At 41.2% G+C, this 24,915-nt stretch overlaps 1 protein-coding gene across 5 annotated transcripts in view; it reads left to right on the top strand.

Annotated features, from left to right (window-relative positions):
• The window catches only part of TTLL5 (tubulin tyrosine ligase like 5), a 135,827-nt gene that overhangs the window by 74,330 nt on the left and 36,582 nt on the right, over window positions 1-24,915 (top strand). For 4 of the 5 annotated variants that reach the window (XR_011337553.1, XM_069858578.1, XM_069858580.1 and 1 more), the window contains exon 30: window positions 2,168-2,322. Coding sequence is in view for 4 of the 5 variants with exons in the window: in XM_069858578.1 (XP_069714679.1) it covers window positions 2,168-2,322 (155 nt within the window). In the remaining variant the exon portion in view is untranslated. Of the gene's footprint in view, window positions 1-2,167; window positions 2,323-9,738; window positions 9,793-24,915 lie in introns of all 5 variants that reach the window. The other variant, XM_069858581.1, reaches the window with a different exon arrangement.

The following is a 24,915-nucleotide window of genomic DNA, read 5'->3' on the forward strand; positions in this document are numbered from 1 at the left end:
TCCCTCCATGCTGAGAATGCTGAACTGAATGCCTCTGTATTCATACCTCCAAAGTACTGAGGCTTGAGACCTCATTCTCCTGTGTTCTCAGTGACCTGGTCCATGCTGTGTTTAGAGCCTGTCTGACTTGAATGCAGAATGAGTAGTAATTCTGCCAGGGTGTGGAGAACAGCTGGGACAACTAGGTTATGAATCTGGACTTGGACATAATTTGGGAGGGGACACTGAGAACCGTCCCAGGGAAAGGAGAGAAGTGGAAGGAATGGCAGTGTGGTAAATGTGGTCCGATCAGGAGCCCGCCTTCTGGGACTGTGTGAACAAAGAGGTCAGCAAAAGGAATTAGCTGAGGAAGGGAGTAAAACTGGAATCACTTGGTTGTAGGGCATAGGAGCAACTGGAAGAGAAATTAAGAACAAAAGTGTGGGAAGACGGATCATATAACTACTCCTGTGGAAAGTTCCAGGCCTGAAATGGTGTGGCTCACGGGCCACAAGCAGTGGGGAGGCCAGTGCTGGAACTCTGTAAGAATGACACTGGACTGAGCAGAGTAAGGAGAATGACACCTGAAACGTGGAAGTTGGATCTGACTAAGTGAGAATGATGACAAATGGACAAGGAGCAAGGATGGGAAAGGATAGATCTGAGAAGAAGTGGGATGAGAGCGGTTGTTTTTGGAGAAGTGGGCAGAAGCCTTGTGCATAACCACTGTAATTTAATCCTGTCCGTAACTTCAACTAGGAGTTAAGATTCCTGAATTAAAAAAATGCCTTTATACCTTGTATTATTAAACTGCAAAAGTAGTGGCAATCTGCGGTGTTGCAGTTGCTGTGTTAGCTCACTTTCTGGAGTTCAGTCAGAAGGTACGAAGTCTGCAGTCCTTCACAAGTCTGTTGTAGGTATGAGTGTAGTGTATTGTAATGAGGATGGTAGGTGCTTGCTGGAGTAATCGCACACGCTCTGGTAAAAGAGCATTATTAAGATCTCAAAGCTGGAAATTCACAAGCTATGCTTAAGTTTAGTCACCTAAGTGACTTAAATTGTGGCCTTTTGAGATCTGTACCAGATACAGGGTAGTTGTTAAGACTCTTCTTGCTGTCTGTCCTGTGTCTCATTGGCTATGCACCTTCCAGTTACCACAAAAGCAAGCAGATAAGTCTTGCTTGCCATATAACCTTAGTCTTGTTGCAGAACCGGGTCTGTTCTGCCTTCATAAAAAGCAACATGTGATCATGTAATTAAAGGCAGTCATAAGCTTAATTCTGGCAGTGCCCTACTGGGAATCTTAGCTTTGCAACATTTGTGGTGTTTTGTAACCTTCATAAAATTTATTTTTTTTTTTTTAATTGTGACCTAAAGCTGCTTACACTGCTGTAGTAGATACTGTTACATTATGCGTAGAGATTCTCTTCAATAAACCAACAGATAGGGTCAGCCATGTTTGATCTTTCAAGAAGGTAAGTAACACAAGAAGAATGCTCAGAGAAGGAAACAATGGAAAATAACCTATGTTTAAAAATACGTAATGTCTTTAGTGCTTGATATAACAAACATACACTTAACATTATGTTAGGCTATCATTAACTAGTATGTTTACTTGCATGAACAGTTTGGAAGCAGTTAAGTAAGAAATTTCTTTCACATGTAGTAGAGTTTGGGTTTGAATTTTATACCCAAGATACATTTGCTGTTGGTTTGTGCCTGTACGTATGCGTAGGGAAGGGTAGGCAGGGGACTGATGCATGTGGGTGACTTAGTGATGCAGGTCACGATGACTAGGCAGACGCTCTGGTCTCTCTGTAGTGTAATATGAGCTTTTAGCTTTTGAGTACTGCATCTCGAGTTAGTTTTTCACATGGAAAGAACATGTTGCTTTCTTACTACAGGATTTTTGCCCCATCTTTGTTGTTTTCCTCCTTTGTTGTTCTGTGAATGGAAGGTTTATAACTTTAATGCTAGTACTTGAGTTCATCTTGGGCATGGTCGCTGTTGGTGTCATCTCTCCCACTAATTTCTGCACCTAGCATAGTTTTTCTACATCGAAGATTTCCCTTCTTTAGCTATCTTACTTATCTTAGTACATATTCTGTACAGTTTACTTAGTGACACCTTTTGCTTTTTACTTGACTTTTAATTGATGCTGATGTCTCCTTTTTTAAATCCTTTTTAGTTAACAAACCTGAACTTGGCAAGTGGAGCTATAAGCAAGGGGAATACAGCTGCTCCACAGAGCTACCAGTCACCAGTCAACAAAAGAGGGTCATTGTGGGCTGTTCGGTCAGACACTCATAAAGCTGATAAAAGATCTGTGTCTTCAGCAGTCAGGTAAGTTAAAATTCATGCTCCAGCTTTTTGAAGAATGCAGTGCACTCAGAAGATAATTCGTAATTTTTGTCTGGTTTCTTGCTTAGAAGATAGCATCTAAGAGCCTGATACTGGTTCTTCTTTGGAACTCTCCTAGAAATTAGGTCTATGAAAATAGCAATGTTCCCAGAGCTGGCAAGTTCACAGTGAAGTAAGGGCGTGGATGAACATGTAGAATGGAAGTGTTTCTTTTTGATCATTTCTCATCCTTGCATCTGTAAGTTTAGATTTTGAGACATATATGCAGAATGCAAACTTATTCCTGATACTGCAGAAATCTCCACTAAGGCCTCATCTTCATGCTTTTGCCTTGAATATCAAGTTTAGAATGTTCAAAGACAGAGAAGTATCTCACAATGTTTGTGAAAGTTTTGTTTTCTGAGAACTTCTTGATGTTCTTTATTAATTTTGGATATTGGAATTTGTATTTATTGCTGATATACTCATGGGACTCAGAGCAGAGTACTACTATTCTGCAGTAAAACTATTCTTCCTGGGCTTGAAAGAGCAGCAAGACTTACCCCAAGGGTTCTGAATCTTGGAAGCTAGGAGCAGGGGGAGCTTGCTGCAGTAGACTAGGCTGAGTACAGGTCCAAAACTGCTGAAGATCTGAGTTCTTCCTTGATGCTTCTGTAAATATTACTAATTACTTTGCCTAAGCCTTAATTTTTGTCTTTTATAATAGAATAGTGAGGCAGAGCTTCTCCAGGACATGAGTTTAGGACTACTTGAAAATCCTGATTCTTGTCATTGGTGCCTGAAGGCTCCTGGAAAAATGAGGGAGATGAGAGAGGCAGACACACTGCATAAAGCATGTGACCTGAGTGTTCATCCTTTCCCAAATGGGTCCTTTAATAGGAGGATTGGAATGGGATTTGGAAAGCTCAAGTAAAATTGTTCTTATTTCATCAGTCACTGCTTTTTGTCCTGCCTAAATAAGAGGAATGCGAGAAATGTGTTCTTGGCCTGTTTCTGTTCCAGCACAATGTTTGCCTCTGGGGTTTAGAGTTATTGAGAGAGGTGGTGGTGATTCTGCTCTTGGAGCCCAGCCAGGCAGGTTATTACCTAATCCAAATAAAAGACCTATTGAACAGGTGTAAACTGCCTTCCCTTCCTACATAGCTTGAGAGTGCAGCGAAGTGCAGGCTGTCCTAGAGCTTCTGTTCCTTTTTCAACTCTGCTTGCACCTCTGCATGGACTTAAGACATAGCTGGAAGAGGATTACTCATGGTCAAAATCTTCTGTTGCAGAACTGTGCAAGAAGCCACTGCAATTACCACATTGCTCTGAAACCATTTCAGTACTGTGTTACCTGTAGATCTGAGAACCCACCATTTGATGCCTAAAACTCCACTCTGGATGACTTCCAGGGCTGTGCCTCATCTACATTGTATGCATAGTTGAATGCCTTTAGAAATTTCTGTTTTATTTTGTGCAGCCACCCAAAAGTACTTCAGAATTGTATGGCCACAGCTGGTATAAGATTCCATCTTCAAACCTTTTAGGAACTATTTGGTCTTTCAGTACTTCAGCCACTCTGTTTCTACCCTCAGAGAGAGACAGAGATATGTCTTCAGTCCCTTTATTGAATTACTTTGTCTTCTTGGCCACTTGTATCAAATGGCCAGAATACCGGGAGTTAAGTTTTATGGAGATCTGGAAAATGAAAAAAAGGATACCTGAGGCAGTGCTGAATTACTTAGGCTGTGAACTTTTATTTAATGAGGGAATTAAAAAAGGAATATCAAGGCCATGATATATGGAGGTGGCTGTCTTGTACTGTAAATGCCTCTTTTCACTACTTGATCTGTTACGTTGGAGCAAGCAGTTCACAGAGGGTCATCTGACGAATGTCAGCCTGTGCTCAGTGCTGGATGACTGTTGGAAGAAAAGCTTCCTGTTTTGTTCCATTAAGGTTCTGATGTATCAGTTGTAGAATTCAGCAAGGATGGAAATGTTTTGTAAATGGGTCTCTTATCTGGCTTATACTTGGCTCCAGTTCAAACATTTGCCTCAGAAACTGAGTTCTTACGGTTTTTGTATAGCTCTATGGTAAACTTAAGCCATTTTAGTGCTGCTGTTTGTTTACTTGAAAATTCTGTTTTGATGCTTACAGTCTATAGGATTCAGACTATTCTTATGGACAAATCTTCCACCACTTTAATTCCCACTCTCCCAGTACTGACTTATCTACATGTTTCTCAAAATAAATTCTCCCTTCTTTTGTTGAATACTTTTGGCTATATGAGATGAGGTCCCAAATCAGTAGTCTGCTCACCAAAAAGCAAAGGATATCTTGAGTTTATAATATAGGCACAGTGAACTGTTCCGGATGTGTTAAAATGTTATTTTCTAAACCTGCACTGCTGTGTCTTTTGAGATGTTTTTTGGTCACTTTTTATAAGCATTGTTGCTATTCGCACTCAAATGATAGTTTAGACTTTCACTGTGCCACAGACAAAGAAACATGAAGCGCTACATAGAAGATAAGATGTTCTGAGTTGTACCTGGGCTTACTTCTGACTACTGTAACATGACTATCAGTCTCTGCCACATTTGCTGCAGCCCTGCCTTCCTTTTTTCCCTTTGTAACTTGTTAAGGCTATGCTAAATCAGTTCTCTTTGTGAACCCTAGTCCTGTCTCAGTGCCCTGTTTTAGGTCTGGCTCAGCTTCTCAATCTGTCCATCAAGCAGGATTGTCACCCATTCATATTCTGCTGTAAAATCATTATACGTGATTACATGTTTTGTAGAAGAAGTGTTTAAGATTCCCAGATGTAAGTTTTATCACTATTCTGGTAATGTTATCTAAGACTACAAATACAAAAGTGATTCTTCATTATCTAGTGACACTAATTTCCAGTTACTACAGTCAAGACCTTACTAGAACTGCTCTTGAAAAACCTTTCTCTTGAAAGCATTCTCAGTTGCATAAGAAAGGAAAAAAAAAAATCAGGGATTTAAGAGAATGGAGCTTGTTGATTCAGAACCTAAACTAATTTTCAAGTACCTGTTAGAAAATTGTTGCATAAGCCCTAGTGGTGGGGATGGTAGGATTCCTAGAAGCTTCTGGCTCAGGAATCTGCATCTGCTGTGTCACTTTTTTTTTTTTTTTTTAATATTTCTCATCAAAGAATAACTTGGGCTCTGCAGATCACTTAATCTCTAAGACTTGTACCAGAGGTAGTGAGATAGATTATTATTAATTTTTTTCTTAACAGGTACAGATTTCTGTGTTTTCAGTAGGCACCTTGGATTCAACACCAGCCATCCTTGCTCAGGTTCATCTTTTAGAACTCATATGAGCAGTCTGGCAAGAATTCAGTGGTAACATGGTCAGTATTTTCTCAGATCTCTGTTTTACTAGCTGCTTGTTGTTTCATAACATCCTTCTTAAACCTGAAGCCCAATCTAGCTCTTCTAAAATACTCAACATATTTTTTCCTTGAACTTTCTAACAGATTTACCAAACTTGGTTAGGGGAGGTAGGCAAGCAAGGGTCCCTATCATCAGTCAGAGGGTAGAATGGCAGTCTGAATTATACCGGAATTATATCAGCCACCCCTGTCAGGGAAGGCTACTGTAGTCAGAAACAGAGGATTTTCCTTTTCTCATTACTTGATGTGCCTGAAAGAATTCTTGGCTCAATTTCAACTAAGGTACTCAGATTAATCAAGAAATTATGTTTTCTTGGCAGACTGTCTAATCTGGGTTAAATTATATCAAACCAGACTTTTTCAATTTTCTGATATGAGTGTTTCTAAGTTTAATTTGCTCTGATGTCATTCTTAGTGGTAGGAACAGCAGCAGCTGCTCAGGGCTTCACGGGCTGTGTGCTCATACCTGCCATATGTCCAGGTTCCCGAACAGACTCTGCTGTGCGTATCTTCATTTTTACTTTGCCTTGCCTGGAAGTATCGAATGGGATGGGAAACTAGAAGATGCTGCCCAGGCAGTTGGCATCTCAGGCTTTCAGGCACCCCAAACAGTATACCTCGTGTCTAGAAATTCTAGAAATATCTAATGTGCAGTAAGCCAGCAGTTTTTTGAAGGAGTCAGACTTCATGCCCATTCACATCATAAGTGTTTCTGGGTCACATTGTATGTGTTTACTGCTCAAATACAAATCAGCTGAACGATATGGGTGCAGGAAATCCAATAGCGCTTAAAACCTTAGTTTCCTGTGCCTGTTCTAATAGCAATTATGTGTGTATTTGTATCCCCAAAATTCTACACAGAAAAATGATTGTACAGTGCACTCCTGCGCACCCCAGCTCACAAACTGAGACCTCTGTACCGCATTCCCTGGCAATCTTATACTGCTTTTGCAGTCTCCCAACCCAGGGCCTTCTTTTTAATCCCTGGCCTCCTTTAGCCTTAACTGTGTAGTGGATGCTTTATATCCTCCTTTTCCATCTAGTGCTTACTACTGCTTTATGCTGGTCTCATTTGCTGCTGGAGCTACATGTAGTATGTGTTCTAGGTTTTGGATGTTCTGCTCTGATCATACTAATTATATATCCTTTGGACTTGTGAGGATGTGGAAGAGTCTGTCATCTCTTTTAAGAGTTTGTTCTGTGCTGGCTTCTCTATTTCCACTGACACTGAGTTTTGCTAGAAAGACCCCAGACAGCTATCACAGGCTGACTGTGGTTCAATGCTCTTGCTCCTTTGTGACAAAGGGGCAGCATGCTGTGTTTGGCATAAAGGGAAAGTAGCTTCATTGTTTCCTTAGTTTTTGTTTTTAAACTTTGGAAGGGTGGAATTTATAATAAGAAATCTGGCTTGGACCCTGATTAGTCAGGCTCTGAAGAGCTATGAGAAGAGTGATCCTAGAAAACCCAAGAGATGCGCTAGTGTACAGGGTGATTCTGACAATGATAAAAGATGAGCAGTTGATGGAGACAGTCTTGCTTTTTTTCAGGCTGATGAGCCAGGCCAGGGTAGGCTTAGCGTGGCAGAAGCAGCATGGATGTTGCAGTAGGGACTGTGGGAATGAGCTAGCCACATACTGTCTTGCAGCTAGAAGTCAGGAGGAGAGAATTCCCTGGGATCCTGGCAGATAAAGCCAAACTTTTGTAAGAATAAATCTATTTCTCTTTGTTACATACACTACAAAGCAACACGCTTTGTAGTTCTGCATTGTAACAGTTGATACTGACTTTATTCTCTTCCAAATCATCTGTTTCAAGCTCTCTGCAGTCTCTTGCAAGGTAGAGGCTGCCTGACTGCTGTCCTGTGTACTGCGCTTGCCAAGTGGTCGGAGCCTGTCTGTTTGCACAGCTTCTGGGAGCAAGCTAACTTGGAGACTGTGCTGCACTAATGCCTCTGGAGGAAATAAATAAAGAAAGCAGCAAGCACTGAGGGCTACACAATAGACCTTCAGTTCAGTTTGAGCAAACTGCATTGACCTTAACACCTCCCTAGCTAAGCAGCACAGAAGTGCCAGGGCAGCAGCAGACCAACAGCACGGCGTCCAGCCCAGTGCTAGCATAGCCATGTCTATTCTTGCTCCTTGTGATGCTTGCTCTCTTCTCTTGTTTTGTTTGTTTTTTTTTTCTTTATCTCTGTACCTTAATGCCTAAATTAATTCAATTTCTTTATTTGGGGTGGAGGAGTAATTGAGGGTAAACAGCGATTTTGCCAAGACCAATCCACTGTCTGTGTCTCCTCAGCATCTCTGTCACGCTGATTCTGAGAAGCAGCATTTTTGAGAGCCCCAAATCTGAGGTTTGGTCTAGTATTACCTTCTCCTTAGAGGAGGTGTGAGGAGGGGGGGTGAAAGATAGAAGTACTGCATGGGTACATTCTTGTAATTCATCCTGTCTCTAGTTTGTGCGTGTTCTTACTCTATTTGTGCTTATTTGTGCCTGTAGGAGCCCTCCCCGGCCTCAACAGTCTCTTACTCCTTTTTTTTTTTTTTTTTTTTTTTTTAACACATCTCCCAGGGTCATTGGTGACAAGTTGCTAACTGTGCAAGTGAATTGGCTGGCTTAAATTTCAGAAATACATGGCTTGCCTTGAATTTTTTTATATATGTATTTTGGTCACACTAAAGCAACTTGTGATGGCAGGTCCAATTACTCTCCATCCTGCTTGGAAATTGCCTTGAGCCTCAGCGCCATGGGTTGGCACAGTCCTGAAGGATCCCTGCTTCCCACAGCTAGGCCTTGGCTCTGTCTGTCTGGAGCCTCCGGGATTGGAAAGGCGGAAAGCTCGTGACTTGCCCAGACAGTCTGAGGCCTGGCCCTGCAGCCTCGGCTCCCCAGACGCTGTTGAGTCGGACTTGGCTGGCAGCCGCTGCGCTGTTACTTTTCCGAGGTAATAAGTGAGATTAATCACAGGACCCTTTCCAGAGGCGAAGGGGGTTTGGGCCGTGTGCAGGGAGACCGTAGGAGCCAGTGCTGGGGCTGTGAGCTGGAGGCGAGAGCTGGGGCCTCACGGCAGGGCAGAGTTGGGCACCAGCAGACTTGTGTCAGTGTGGCCTCAGCACTCAGCTAACTTCTAGGAGGTTTTGCTGGAGCTGCAGCCTGGGACCTCCCTTGGCCTGACTGTAGCTGAGTGCAAGGGCACAGTGTCTGCATTACCTGTGTCTGCTGGCCTTAAGCAATTATGGTTTGTGCAAATAGCTCTCAAAATTTGAGGGAGGACATTTTCTCTGACTGCATGACTTCCATTCAGAGAAGGTACAAGGATATTTCCCATTATTCCCAGCAAGAAGCTCATATTGGTAAGCAGAAGGGAGTGACGGGTTTCATATCTTCCCTTAAGCCAATACTTCGTAATGGTTTTGGTTTTTGTTTTCATTTGCCTCCACAAACTGACCTTACCCTAATGTGAACATAGATTTTGCTGTCCTGGACTGAGCTGCTAACCTGTCTAGTTTTCTCATCCTGAGCTTCAGAGCAACTGCCACCACCTCCAGTAGAAGCAGAGAAGAGGATCTGATGGGCAGCAGGGAAATTCCCTGCCTGTAGGGGAAGCTTGCTTTTAGCTTCCACCTCTTAACTGCTGGCTTGTAGTTCTTACAATACTTTCTGTTCTGCACAGTCTAGTGTGGATGTTTTTCTTAATCATACATTTTTACTTTCTGGAAAAACTGTAGTCTCATTGAGCTATACCAGTGAGTTCCGTAGATGAGTTACATGTTATGCAAAAGTTTCCCTTTTTTTTTCTCCCCTATATTTGTCAAAACTCTCTGTACCCATATTACATGAAGGCAAACAGAAATGCTTGATATATTTTCTGTGCTATTTATTCTCTGTTTCTATCATCTTCCTTCTCATTTGTCTATTCTAAGCTGAACAGTCCCATTCTTTTCAAGTTCTAAATGGGTATCTTTCTAGCCCTCTAATAATCATCTGGCTGTCTTTACAGACATGGCAAGAAATGAAAACAATACATCAAGTAGGAATAAAACACTGGTTTTATGTAAGTAACAGAATTGTATCTTTATTTTCTAACTCATAACTTACACTAATACTTTGCTGGCTTCTGACCATGCTAAACACCGAATTTTTTTTATTCATATACAGTTGTTTTTCTTTGACTGTTGCAGTAAATGTAAAACTGAGCAACAGGTATAGGCAGTTCATACTGATACAATTCTTTTTCTCTCTGCTTCTTCTTCCTGCTTCTGCTTCTTCTTCCTGCTTTCAGCTGCCACCAGTGGATTTTGTTTGTTGGCTGTGGTGGAAGTCACATGCTGTTTTCTGTTCTAATACAGATCTAATTCAGTATAGAACAACTAGAAATCTTTCAGTGTCTTGCACTACTTGACTCATAACCTCACCCCAGCCATCCATGACCTTAGATCTCTTTAAAATATCCTGTGTAGGTTCTAGATATTTCATGTTGCAAAGCAACCAGCGGATCTCCTTTTCCTCTGCATTTCTTTAAACCTCCCAGTCATCATTAAGAGCTACTTTCCAGAGTGGCATTCAGAGGGTTAATGTGGCTGTAGCTCTCACTTTAGCTCTCCTGGGGTAGGTTGACTCTGCAACTTGCAGTCTTCTAGGAATGAGGGGAGCTCAGTAGTCTGGTGCTCCGTGGAAGCAGTTGTGGCCACAGCAGCCTTTCTCTCTAGAGGAGTTCCGAAAGGGTTACAAGTGAGCCCTGGCTGTTTCTTTGAGCTATTTGGAAAGGACGGGCTTCAGACAGCTTGGCAGGAACCTGGGGCCCTGTTTTTTCCAGCCCAGCCCTTCCTTCTGCACAAAGCTGTCAGGGAATCCCACGAATGTCTGATTTCTTCCCTTTCCTGACTTTTTTTAGCAATATTTTTATCCATTCCCTGGCTCTTCCCTGTACGGGGAACTCGAGTTTTGTCCGTTGACTGGTGTTGCAGGTAGTGAGGTAGAAATAAAAGCTGTACTACCATGCGATAGCTGTTGGAATTAGTTCACAGTTGCATAGCTGAGAAGGGCATTGTGAGGTTTCTCAGAACAACATCCTTTCTGCCATTGATCTTCGGGCAGGTCTGTCTGGCCTAAGAACAAAGGGATTGAATGGGCCCATCTTTGAACTGTGCTCTTCCTAGGGGTCACAGTAAGGCACTTTGAAATCTCAGAGCTGCGTGTTCTGTGTCCTTCCTACCAAACGCACAGCAGAATGCTGCTTTGTAAAAATGGAAATCCCCTTTGTAAGCCAGGCTTATGAAGGACAAGACAGATGAGCAACCTTTCCTTTATTTGCCTCGTGCTCTCCAGGACTGTCCTGAAGTTGGACTCATAATGGATACTTTGAGATTTCTGCGTCTGCCCCATATGTTTTCACTAAGAGAAGATGGAGGTGTATGGAGGATAGTGTTAGCAAGGAGATTTGGTTACTGGTGACAGCAAAGGTCTTGAACAGCTAGTTGAAGACATTGTATAGCTAAGAAAGAGAAATTCAATAAGAATTATCTTGCTATGTCAGTAAGCCTGTCAGATGTCGGGAGCAGAGTGTGATCTGAGATTCATATGAAAGCCTTTTCCAGGAGGCAGCCCTCATGTAGGGCAGTCCCTTACCGACTTCTGAATTGAGCTGCCTAGAGTCAAACTCTGCTCGGTTAGGGGTGTCATTGGCCGAGTTTGAATCCCAGAGCAAGAGGTAGCAAAAGGGGCCAAAGGATTTTCCTTCCTGCTAGGCTTTGATTTGGAGCTACCTTCCATTGTACAGTGAAGTTTCCACCAGCAGTGCACATTCACATTTTCCATCCAGCCCAAGGTCATGCTTTAGCTTGGCTTGCTCAAGATGAGCATGATGCTCTTTTTGGTGTTTTATCCTGTGATATAAATGTGAAATCCCTGTCAAAAACACAAAGAAACCAATTTTCTATTCTTGAAAGTATTAGTCAGCCTTTCCTATGAATATCTTGCTTTGTCACCTGATTTTCCCCACCTTTTAGACTGGGGAAGTTTTGTAGCTGATGCAAGAATTTGTGAGTTGTATGCTGTTGGCTCCATGTCAGCCTGTTACTCTCCAGGGCTTCTTTGGGCTGCAGGTATCGAGTAGCAGCTGTTTGTGAACCATGCAGGGCTCCATCCAATATTTAACAAAAACCTCTTTTGAAAATGGAGTAGAGGATAAGAGGAATAAAACCAGCAGGAACTATTTTGGCTTCTCCGTGCGTGTGGTGACAGCTTTGCTTCTTGATACCGTTCACCAGCTCTGTTCTTTGAAGTGTATGTATGAGTATATATTGTGTAATCTGTAGGAGATGGGGCATCTAGAACTCCACTGTAGAATGCCAGCTTTTTTCTTAGGGAATAGTGTGAATTGTAATGATAAGTAACACTTGTTATTAGCAGCACTTCTTTAGTCTTTACCCAGCACTGTGTACTACCAGCCAGTGAGTAGTTTGACCAAAATGCCCTGGGTAAAAAAAAACTTGTTTGATAATAAGCCAGAGAACGTTTTTGTGGCTCAAGAAAGCTGGTTACTGGATTGTACAGAACCAATGCTGGTTACAAAGATTTTTAAATGCACTATTAAAAGTAGGCTCTGCAATGTCAGGATGGTAATACCAATATATCCAGAGTCCTTTGTCATGAGCAGTTATTTCCGTGGTTTCATTCTATAACAATAGTTGAAAGATGGATATCCTTTTAAGAAAAATCAAAAAAAAAGTCAAAAAGACTAGATAGTGTTTAAAGATACCACTGTTTTCAGACACTCCTGTTGCACTCAGTGAACTTTTATTAACATTTCTCATCTAATTACTGTCCACAGCAAACCAGGTGGAGAGAGGCCAAAGCAGCCTGGCTGATCCAAGTCTGAAAACTGGCCCCAAGACAACAACCTTTAGTAAAAGGAATTTCAAAGTGAGAGCGCCTTATCAAAGACACTGGTTATGTTCCAGCTGCTGGTATCCATGATGTTGCATGGCTTGTGTGCTTGAAATTCAGGTTGCAGCTAGCTCAGTAACTGTGTTCCATTGCCCTTTCAATCTTTCTGCTATCTGGCACACGGGATTTGGCTGAAAAGGTAGTCTAAGAAGATTATCTGGCAGTGCTGCACGTGTTACTTGGCAACTGTCTGTCAGGGGTGTTTAGCCTGGGCAAGAGTCATCGTTTGGAGCAAAAGGTCTGTGGCTTATGTGGGCTTAACCTCCCATATGCATAAAGAATTCTTTATTTGCTTGTTGCTGAAAAGAAATAATTATAATCTTCTCTATGAAGAACTTAGCCAAGTTGGGCTGTGAACACCTTCAGTGTTGAAAATTGAGTTTTCTTCAAAATTCAGCTTAGAAAACTCACTTTGATAGACTGTGTGAAGAGGAGGAGGAAACATTAAGTCTGGACCATCTGTTTCTGATGCTTGTGAGTGAAGAGGTGTCAGCTCCTCTTTACTTAGCATTTTGAAATGCTGCAGAAATTTAGTAAGTTGTAAGAATTTTGTCTATTGCTGCTGATGACTTGAGTGTAGATCCACAGTGAGGTAGCAGTCATACCAATGAAGGCTTGGCATTCCTAGGAACTGTTTGAACTTTCAGATCCACATCTGTTTTTACAACTAATAATAGCATTTTCAGAGTTTTTTTCTTTTCTGATATTTTAGCCACAGAACTGCATAAATTGAATTGTATTCTTTATATTAATCAAAAGCTCAGGTTTGACACCCGTGTTGGTCTTTTACGGTACTGATAAATAGGTATCTAGATATGGCTTCTATCACTTACAGACAATAATTCTGAATTCCAAATGAGAACCTTCCAGTACTCATTAAAGATAACATACTGCTTACAGTGTAGTGACTTTGATTTTCCAAGGCTGTTTCCTAAAAGATCTCAAACTGTCGCGCTAGAAAAACTTGAAATAGCTTGTCAGAGTGTTCTGTTCAATATATTTCTTAGCTCAGCTCTATTAAGAGACTCTTGGGTGTAAGATTCTTTGATGGTCTCATGATGCTAAAGATTTTGGCTTCTCTGTGAATGCCTTCTGGTGGATGGTAATTTGAAGAGCAGTTAAAGGCTTTCCAGCTCGGGCAGTCAACATGGCAAAGAGGGCATCTGTTTTAAAGAAATCAAGAAGAAAACCACAGTATCTGTGGAAAATCTAAGCACAGGCTTTTGAAATTCTTGGAGTGCTCCAAAAGTGATTCTTCAGTGACTTCTATGTGTTGATAAACACATCTCTATTAGAAAGAACTACTGATAATATCTCCATAACTTTTTCTAAGAGAGAGATTTTGTTTCCTACCGACAGCGATCCTCCTAGCCTTCTGTTTTCAAAATTTCTTACAGAAAAAAATAAGGCAAGAGCATTTAAGTGCATCCCTTATGAACAGTTACAATAAAGGCTACCTGTTAAGATTTTTTTGGAACAACTGCTTTTCATAGAGTTTCATTTTGATCACAAATATTTTAAATTTTTATTTTCATTTATATAAATAAATGCATGTAATACATTTAAAATTATTGATTAAGTAAAGTAACTTAAGAGGTACTGGTGATAATTTCAAAAACTCAATTTTAATAATTGGATTATTCTAGTATATTTAAAGAAACTTGGAACCAATTAATTTTCAGTCATTTAAATATTGTGTCCTGCTCAGGAATGATGTTTGCATGACTGCTATTGGGTTTTTTGAAGGCCACAGTGCTGTTTTCACTTCTTTCTGAAATTCCACTTCCCTACTGCTGCTAATCCACATGATTTAAATATGAATTATCCTTTATCTGTGCAAAGAGAACCGAAGTTATGCACAAATTTCTAGGTTGTTTGGGGCGTAGAGGACTGAGTGATTCATGTAGTGAAGGGTTGTTCTTTATTGTTATTTTCTAGATGGAGCAAGTTCTGTTGTTAACATATGACCTCTAACATATTGTAGGACCTGAATGTGCGAGTGTAGATGTTAGGCTTGTGTTGCTGGGGAGCATTTGTGTGAAAGGAATGAGAATTGTGGTGCTGGATATTTTCTTGTTTGCATGTCTCACTTGAAAATTATCTAAATTGCTGATGTCATGTAACTTCATAGATCGTGAATTGTTCTGCTTGTTGCTACAGAATACATGGTGGTTTGCGTCATGTTTATCAAAATTTCACGTTAGTGTTTATGTTATGGTGTATATTGTTAGGTAGCAAAACTAGGCAACAGCTACTCTTGTGTTTACTTCAGGGTTTGGGGTTTTTTTTTTTGCAATGTCTGTCATTTGCCTTTATGCGAGAGCTTGCTTACTCTCTTATACTTGGAGTGATCTCCAGAAAGCCATAAACACAGTGCACAACATGATGGTTAACCTCTTTGTAAATGTTACCATCTTCAGCTCAAGCCATCTGGAGGCAGTGCTTGGACTCTTGTTTGTCTGCTATGGGCTCATTTTCTTTGAAATGTACCAGTTGTGAGAAAAAGTCTACCTGATTTGGAGTATTTGCTGAAACATCGTGAAAGGCATCAAATGTATAGAAGTGGCATATAATAGAGATTGCATGACGGGACATTATTGTTATTGTCTTCTCTTGATGTGCCTTATCTATGCTAGGAGAGGACTCTTGAAAGGACATTATTCCACCAAGTGGCTGGGATATTTCAGTCTGCCCTTATAAGGGTTTAGCAGCTGCATTTTTAATGTGCTCATCCATGGAATTTCTTGGTGAAATTTCTGAGGCAGTGATTCCATGATTCCCATCTGTGTTCCTGAGTCTGTGAGCTTCTGACTAATTATACAATTTTCTCTGTATGCTGTAGGAAACAATTCCATTTTGGCTCTAGAAAAAAGGGATTGGGTTGGACTGGAATATAGGATTGCATAACTTCTTTTTTTTCCATCTTTAACCACAAATTCCTATGAAAGCTATTGCACTTCCTCTGAAGATACCTGCTCTTGGCTTTTGGTTTCCGGAGTCATTAGAAATGTTCAACACCCATATATAGTCCAGAAGACCTAGCAATTGAAAGGCCTACCCGAAATTAGTCGTTAAGGGACTGGGCAAAGTTGCATCCCTGAGCAAACAGCACCATCTCTAGATTCCTATTATTTTGAAACCCTAAGGGGAACAGATGGATATAGTATGCAGTTGGTATGACCAGCAGAGCTGGCAGAACTGCATCATAGACTCTTTGTCCACTGGAGGAGGAAGCATCACAAATATGGACGCTTGTTCAAATGGACAGAATCTAAAAGCGTTTTTCTAGGTGCTGCAAATAAAACCAGTGCTTACCTCTTAGTCTGCAGTTTTAGGCAGAGGCAGAAATCTTATGTAAAGGACTTCAAGCTGTAGATGATCCAAGTAAATTTTGTGCAGCTTCAGCTTCTTTTACAGACAGGGTCTGACAGAGAGGGATCTTTCAACAAATCCTAGACATGTCTGGGAACTGCCTTTTTGGAGCGTGCCAGCTCTTTGTAGTATGCAATATAATTATCTGAACATCCTTTTACTCATCTTCCTCAAGTGACAGACTTTGTCATGAGATTCAGCTGTTTCCTGGAGAAAGATATCGTCGACTCAGTTTACTGCAGTAACCCTGAGCCGTTTCTGTAGTTTCAGAGGTGTGATCACAAATTCCCTGTTCTCTGTGCTTAACTGTGGTCTGTCAGCTGGCCTACTCCGTCAGCACGTGCGTTGCTGCCCGCTGGGGAAAGAGGGAGACAACTGAGTGATTTGGGGCTCCCCCACAATTTTCCACTCTACCACCTGCGTTGGAAGTGGCTGTAGGACTGCCAAACATGCTGAAGTGGTTAAGTGTACCAGCCCCTAAAGAAGCTGAGGCGGAGGAGTGGCTCTTGCCTGATGGGTTTTCAAAGGGAGCTGAGACTTTGAAGTTCTGTTTTAGCAGCTGCCAGGTATGCTGCCTCAGCCCTGTGCAGCAGTTCTGCCCCCAGCCTTCATGCGTCGCATTCTTCTTTACAGTGCCAGGACAGAGAGAAGGAACTAAAAGAAAATTAATTAAACCAAGAGTATGGGCATTAGCAATAGTGTTGACTCATTGTATTTTACCCTTTGAGCTATAAAGCCTTGTGCCGTGTGTCAGTGAAGCACCTTGCACTTGCTTGGGCCTATTAGAGTAATAAATTTGTTTCTCTTCAATTTTCTTTCCCTTTCTAATTACTGTTTCCTCGCCTCTCTTCTCCTTTATATCCCATGCCAAACTAATCATAGTAATTTTAATCTTTTGTTCTGTAATGGCTACGTAAAATAGGCAGAGATTTATATCCATGATGCTACAGAAGTCCCTGCTGAAGCTAGTGTGACCAGATATTCTTTCCACTAAGAAAAGAGACAGAGAAATGTGATGGCTAAACCAAGGCTTCGTGTAAAAGCTCTGTTAAAGCAGGAACAGACTCCACTCACTGCTGTATCTCCTGGAGGCAGTTAGCTGTGAGCTTCCCCTTTACTCGCTTAACTCTGCCAGAAATGAGATACTGTAACTCAGTTTATTCCACTGAATATTGAACTTCTTTATGATAATATAAAATGCTCTCTGTTTTTTTGTTGTTGTTGGACTGTTAGGTTACTGGAAATGCTGCAGGGTGAGCTCTGTTTTCAGGCGAAAAAGTAGATAGATCCCAATAGGAGGTGGGAATTTATGGAACAATATTAGGAGTGGAATGGGGAATGTATTCTGTATAGCTTAAAACAAAAGATAAGCAAGGAGGCCAAAATTGTCATAAACTGGAATAGCCTCTTCTGGCAAGGCAAAACCTTTCTGTGGAATTCATCCTTGGAGAACAAAGTGCCAAAAAAGAGGAGATTTTGCTCTGCAGTACTTGAAGAGCTTGCTTTTCCAGGTGAGGCTTTATAAAAGTAAGTCTTTCCACTCTTTTTTTGCAGTTCTTTATAATCCAGTCCTGGTATGTCATCACCAGTTTCTGAAAGCAATGTAGGGGGAAAGATGCAAGAAAGTTTGGGGAAGAAGGTGTACTGTTCTTGTTTGTTTGTTTGTTTTTGTTCCAGTACTGGCTATAGACTTTTCCAAAATATTTTCTCTTTCTGTATTAAAAATTGATAACATGCAATTCAAAATAGAACCTGATGTTCTGTTCTGAAGTTATTTTTTAGGCTGCATCTTAGCTATCAAGAAAATAAAGAAAATTTTTTTGAAAATACTTTTTGGACTTTTTCTGAAAAATAGTTTTTTGCAGGTGAGGTATCCCTGGAGGATTCTTTGAAGAAACACTACAGACCAGGAAAACTTCCATCAGCTTTAGCTCGAGAAGAGCATTGCTAGGAATTTGTGTTGCCTTGGTTGAAATGAGCACTTTAAGAAAGTATCTTCCATTACCTCTAAGGAAGCTGGGTGACCAGTGGAGTGAGGGAAAAATAGCACTTCATCTTTTACAGTGCAAATAGCGTTGTGGTGGCCATCGTGAGGCTTGCAGGGATTTCAAAAATCAAGCTGTAAAACGGTTAGCACCACAACCCAGCAATTGCTTTGGTGCCGATGTGCTGTGCTGCTCTGAGGATGGCTGAGCGTCTGTGTGTCATGGTTTGTGTGTAGTGTATCTGTGGTCTCTGAATCACTAGGCATTCTTTTTTCCTGCAATGTGTGATAGGATGGTCTGATCTATGCAGTATATACAGTTACTGGGTCAGTGTCTGCAATAAGTAATAACTCAAGCTAGTATCCTTCCTTTGCAGATCTAAGCAAAGTCTACCCCACCTTTCCATCCCCCAGTTATACTTTATGTAATCATTTTGTTATAGGTTTTAGAAAGTGTGTGCTGACACAGACGCAGTCACTCCTTCCCATTCTTTCTCTAACCCATTGTTAGATGTACAGGGAACCACAGCAGGTGAGTTTGTCTTTGTACAGAAGGTGGAAGTAAAAAAAAATTTTCCCTTAACTACAAGCGTAATGGAAGTGCAAAAGGAACCTGAGGAGGAAAAATGTTCTGTTTAACAGGTGAGAGATTACTCTCAAATCCAGTCCATTTCTTGTCATACGTTCTGACCTTATCTAAATCCACTTGAGGGACAAGGAGAGCAGAAACTATATACAGAATCAAGTGTACAACATGGGGGTGGTAAGACTGTCAGAGATGCCTCTTTGACCAGGATATAAGGGCCATCAGTCTTAGAGGACTGTGTCAATCCATCTTCTTTTTATTGGGAATCTCCTTTAACTTCATTACATTGGATCTGGGTTGATAAATTTCAGTTGTTTAAGGGAAAAGGTCTCTTTGAGGACCTTTACTTTGCCCTTGTATCAATGCTTGGGGAATTATCCAAAACCAAGAGACTTAACCACAAGCACACAGCCTCACAGCAAGGACCCAGAGAAGTGACCTTTAGTTCTTATTTTGTATTCTTTTCTTATTTTACTGTATTTCAGCAGCTGGATGTTATACAGCTTCAATTGTATTACTGAATAATAGCAGTAGATGCATCTTGCTGGTGCCATGCTGCTACTCTACCTCTTTTACCTGGAGCATTTCTCCCAATATGATTGTGGCCCAGCTGGCTTTCAGGTGACACTTTCCATAGTCCCTGATTGGGTGAATTTGTGCATCTTTGCTCTGGAAGTGAACAGATTCAGGTATATAGATTGTAAATACAGAAGTTTTTCTTCTTTTGTGCAGTTCTGTTATCTGGCTATAATTCTTGGGTTTGAAATTTATAGGCATGATGTCAGGTAATTGTATACTTCATCCCCATACACAGACCAGAGTCTTCATCTACCATGTAACAAGGTCATAGGTGTACTGGTTGTCAAGCAAAGCTGATTACTTTCATGAACTTCAGAGCAAACTTTGCAGAATCTAGAGACTTGCCATGTTATTTTGAGGTTTCTTTGTGTACTTGTTATTTAATGTTTAGACAATAAAACGTCCAAAGTTAGAAGCATATTGCATCTCTACTCCATGGTCATATGGCACAGCTAAAGTCATTTGGGCCTCAAGTAGTGGGAGACCTGGACAGCCCAAGCCTGGAGGAACCCGTAAGGATCTGTAGTGTAGAAGGATCTGTAGTGTAACACCATCCTGTGCTGTGTCTTTTGTGAGGCTGGTGGTTGTCAGGGACGTTTAGATCTGGGCAGGGGCAGGTGCTTTGAGTACTCTCCCACATCTCATGAATCCTGACCCTACAAAACTCAACAGCTTGATTTTTGTTTGTTTGTTTATTCTTCTCCAGTGCTCTAGATTTCACCAGTTTAGCCCATTGTAACTTTTCACTTGCCTCTTGAGACTGGAACAAAGGGCCTGAGCTGCTTACTTCATTCCCTGTTCTCTTATTCAGTGGGATCTTGCAGCTGCTGCATGAGCACATGTAGCAAAGAGCACCACACTCTGGGAAAGTCTGCGCAAGAGAAAACTTAATGGAAAATGTTAAGGAGAAAAATGGACTTTAAATATGAAAAGGGGGAGAGGAGAAGAAGGAGGGAGAAGAAGGAGGGAAGAAAAGGAGCGGGGGGAGATTTATTCACTGTAATAGGAACCAAATGTTGGCTGGGACAGCAGCTGCACTCTCACTCTTTCCCTGTAAACTTCTTGAGCGGCTTTTCAAAGGAGGTGTTACAGGGTACAGGGCTAATTTACTAGTCCTGATTTAACCCCTGCTTCTCTGGAGAGATTGGAGTATGGTCTTCCAGGAGAGATTAGAGACTTTAGTTACAGACATCATCATAAGCATATTGTAGACAAATAGTGATGCTTATTTACTGTTTTCATCCTCAAATGCTGCCACTGCTATCCACCCAGGAAACACAAAATCTCCTTGATTAAAGCACTAAAAAATATGTGGCTAGGAATAAATAGTCCATCAGTCTTTTCCAGTTTGGTTTACAATAGACGTGCCTACATTGATAGAGGAAAAAATAAGAGAATGTCAGTACAAGTCATGTTTTGTGTTGATCCACTTGATCCATGCTAAGATTTTACAGTGGAACCCTTGCAGCAAGGAATACCTTTCCCATCTCTGTAAGCGATGCAGTATTGCATCTAAGTTTCTGGTACTTTGAATTCTGTGGTGTGTGTATATTTCACGCTAGAATCTCTGCCTATACTAGGACAAGTTATCCAATTTAATGTGGCACTTAACGTGTTGATTAAGTCTGAACGACTTATCTTAATCAAAGTGGAACCACACAGTACAATGAGGTAAATTCACTCACGGTCCACCTGTTTTATCTAAATTTCATTCGCTACTTAATATCAAGGTGGTGAGGAAAGGGAGAAGCAACATGACACAGCTCAGCCAATAGCATGTCACATTTAAAGAGGTAATCTTCCCCAAAACTTCCTTATGAGAGAAAAATGACACCTGGTTTCTGTGTTAGTCTTATTGTGTGCAAGTCTTGCTATTAAAATATTTTTGCAGGCTCTGACTGTGTTTGCAGGTGTGGAACTATGTACAAGAAATGTGAAGCCAAAAACTACCTTCCATTCAATAAAGCTCATCCCTGTGTTTGCACTAATTGAGGACAGAAAGGGAATGTGATTTTGTTAATCTAGATCATGTGGAGGAGATATGCTCAGTTGCCTTCATTGCTTCTTCAGTGACCTGGTGAGCCACAATAGGATGAATGCGTTGAACTTTGCAGCCAGCTGTCTGTTAGTTTTTGTCTTGGTTTAGCTTTCCTACTAGTGAGTTTCAAAGCTGCCATGTTTAAAGAAAATTAAAAAATCAGGTGATGTTTACCTGGCAAGTATTCTGCAGATCAGAGAGACTGACAGTGTGTTGTAACTGGCACGGAGCCAAGGATGCTATGAGGGGCCCAACAAAAATTGGCTCTACCAAGGGGTAAATATTTCATTTTGTCTGCAAAGACTGGTGAGTTTAGTGTTCCTGAAAATAAGATGTTGATAATGCCAGCTAAATCTGGGAAAAGTTGAGGTAGATGAGGTCTTGCCTGAAGAGATTTTCCAGAGCTCCGTAATCTCCCCCTGCCCTTCCTCTGCTTGATTGTCATAGGGCTGTTTTGATGTACCTTGTTTCTAACCTGCTATGCTCATGACCTTGCCTGTATATGAAGACTTTGGACCTAAAATGTTCTTAATTCCTGATCTGCAGCTGAACTGAGTAGTCACTACGTTGCCTTTGTTATAAGAAAATCTTTTTGCTCCAAACCCCAGGATTCTCAATGGCAGGAAAATGGCAGGAATAATTTTCAGAAGCCAGGGAGCAGGAAATAAATTATACAGCAGCATATAGCAGAAATGAAGGAAGCCCCTGAAGTTTGATGGTATTTGTAGAATAAAGTGAGGGAGCAGGAAGGCGATAGACTTTCCCTGTATAGCCATTGTGCATGCACATCTGGAATGATGTGCTTGGTTTTGAGCACTTGCCTAGCCCTAAATACTGATAAAGTGCAAGAAGTTCAGAAAAAAAAACAATACACAGTGAAAGGCCAGAAGTGACTGAGTTGAGGAAAAAGATGGGAGTTGAGCGTGCCAAGGCTGGCTAAGGTTAAAGGAGGCATAGTTCTAATAGTGAAGGTTGAGACCTGAAATAAGAGGAAAGTTGTGCAATAAAACAGAAAAAATAAGTTTAATTGGGAATCTTATGGAAAATTCTTGGCACTGAATGTGTACCTGCCTGTGGAGTTGTGCAACTGAGAGTGCAAGACACGGACTCTTTCAGCCACCGAAACATTGAGTTGGATGCTTCTGCTCACATCTTTGGTTTTGAATAAAATTCATTTAGCAGCATCAACTCTCAGTTGAAAGGGAGAATTGTGAGAATAGCAGAGGGGAACTCCTGACATTTGCTAGTAATTATGCACATTGAAATGTCCTGGGATGCTTGAATTGTGCCTCTGGTAGCTGTTACAGTTAACCTGTGAATGGATCTGGGAATTCTAGTTAAATCCACAGAAGTTTTCAGGTTCTTTGCCTAAAAGCAACTCGATCCTGAAGCTTTTCACCTGGACGTTGTATCTCTTCTGTTGTCTCATGACACAGAGATAAGGACGCCTAGAGGCTCTTGTATAGGTAAAAGTACCTTGAGCTCCTGGCAAAAGGGGGAGCTGAAGAACTAAGGCTGAAACTATTACAAGATACCTGTGTCAGTGCTTCATGACTTAGAAGAAAAATTTGATTGATGGTCTGGGACCAAAACTCTCCTACATCTCTGCAACACCTTCACCGTGGGAGATTGTATTTGTCACTTTGAACGAGATATGAACCCAAAATGCAGTTTCACTTGTTTATTGTGCCAAAGCAGATTGCAGGCCAGCTGATGGCATCCTTGTTTTACATGGGCCAGCTGCTCATTTCCCCTTCCCTGGCTCCAAGTACCTGCATGGTGGCGAGTTCTGGACAGCTCCCTGTGCCACAGAAGGTCCCCGCAGTCCTAGGCAGAGCTCTTTTAGGACTATTAGAAATGCTTTGATTGCCCCTCGTTTTTTGGAAACCTACTTTTTTTTTGTTAACTCTTGTAATGTAGCTGCTGCTGCTGCATGGTTTAGGGGCTTGTATTTTGCAGCAATCAGAGCTACAGACCACACAAAAACACAGGCTCTTGCTGGCTCAACTGGACCTAAGTTGCTCTTCGTAGACACTGCTGATAACAGTAGAGGCCAGGAGCGAACCGTTCTCAAAGACTTGTTGCTTTGTTTTTCAGTTTTTAATTTATTGCTTTTGAAGCTGAGGGGAGCGAAAGAGGGAAAAAAGACAAAGAAAGGCCTTGAGGCAAGCGGCACTGTGAGAGGCCCGACAGTCCTGCATCCGAGCCAGGCCCCCAGCGTCCTGGGCTTTGTCCCACTATGTTTATCATTGCTCCATAGCCAGCCCCAATCTAGGGCCTATTGTTAGGGATGGAAGAAGCACGTAGTGTGCCAAAGAAAATGTTCTGTGTTTTTCTGAGTGCCTGAACATATGTCAGCAGGATGCTGGGAGCTGCCACACTAGGCAGAATCATTAGGTATTATGCCAACTACTTTCTAGCAGCTGGTGCCCACCAAGGCTTTGTACTGAAAGCTTCCTGGATTTATACCACCTGAATGCCCTGTGGGAAAGAAATTCCTACCCAAGGTTGTCTTGCATTCCACGACAAGGTGGGAGCGCTGATTTATAAATGCAGTGGGTTCCTTTATTGCCAGCAATTGCCCTTATTAATCCTTAGTTTCAGCCTTTACAGGAAAAGATGCAATACAATTTGTCAGCTAGTTTCTTTGTTTAAAGGAGGATAATTCTTTCCTCAGTTTGCTATACTTCCAGCTATACCGACTCCTGTGATTTTTTTATTGGTTCTTACAAACTAAGCAGGGCTAAATGCAGAGGAATATTCTTCAAAAATGCTGATGTTTCATTTTCACAAGTAACGTAAGCCTAGCGTGCTTTGCCTTTCAATGGGATGTAGGCATTTTTCAAGTGTTTCAGAGGTGTCTGGTAGTAAGTGATGTATGGAGAACACCGGTATCCTTCAGGAATTTGTATTGTCTGCCACACAAGTTGGTATCAAACAAGTGCCCAGCTATGCCTTTGGAAGAAGGCTTCAGCTGAACTCAAAATTAAAGCCCTATGTGCAATATTTATGATACTTAAAAATCCTCCAGTGTTTTTGTGAACACTGGAAGCTTTAAACACAATTCATATCCAAATTATACATTAAGAAATTATATTCTCAGTGCCTCCTACTCCTGCCTTTCCCTCCTCTCCCCTAATTATTTCCTTGTAGTTTCACTTTACTAAAGATTTTTCTTTGCTGTGTCCTATGCTGTTGTTTTTTAGTGTCTGATATTAATTGTCCCAGCAGTGGTTGTGTTATAGTAGATCCTGTTCTGTCAGATATTTGAATGAGTTTCTTAGGACTGGTGGACATTAATAGAAGTGTGGGCTATCATTAGTAGTAGTTCTTTTAGTACAGACTTGCTGTACGTCAGAGTTCTTCGTAACTGTGAGATTCCCAGTGACTGATGTTCTGTCTCCTGGTCTTGTCTACAGCTTTGGTCCTCGGTAATCTCTTTGAAGTGAGGACAGAAGCCAGCTCTGTCCTTTCTTATAAGAGTTGATAATCACATCCCTTCTTTACAGAGGCTGCATTTGATTGAGACTTATTTTTCTGTAGTCAATGAACAAATCTATTAGTATTTTATTAGTATTTAGTATTTTAGTACACTAGCATTAGTTCCTAGTACAGGTGTATGTAGTTGATTGCATACGGATTGCTTACATCAGAAGAGATCTAATGAATT

This window comes from Phaenicophaeus curvirostris, chromosome 5 (assembly GCF_032191515.1).
Source record: "Phaenicophaeus curvirostris isolate KB17595 chromosome 5, BPBGC_Pcur_1.0, whole genome shotgun sequence".
In the NCBI taxonomy this organism is placed as follows: domain Eukaryota; kingdom Metazoa; phylum Chordata; class Aves; order Cuculiformes; family Cuculidae; genus Phaenicophaeus; species Phaenicophaeus curvirostris.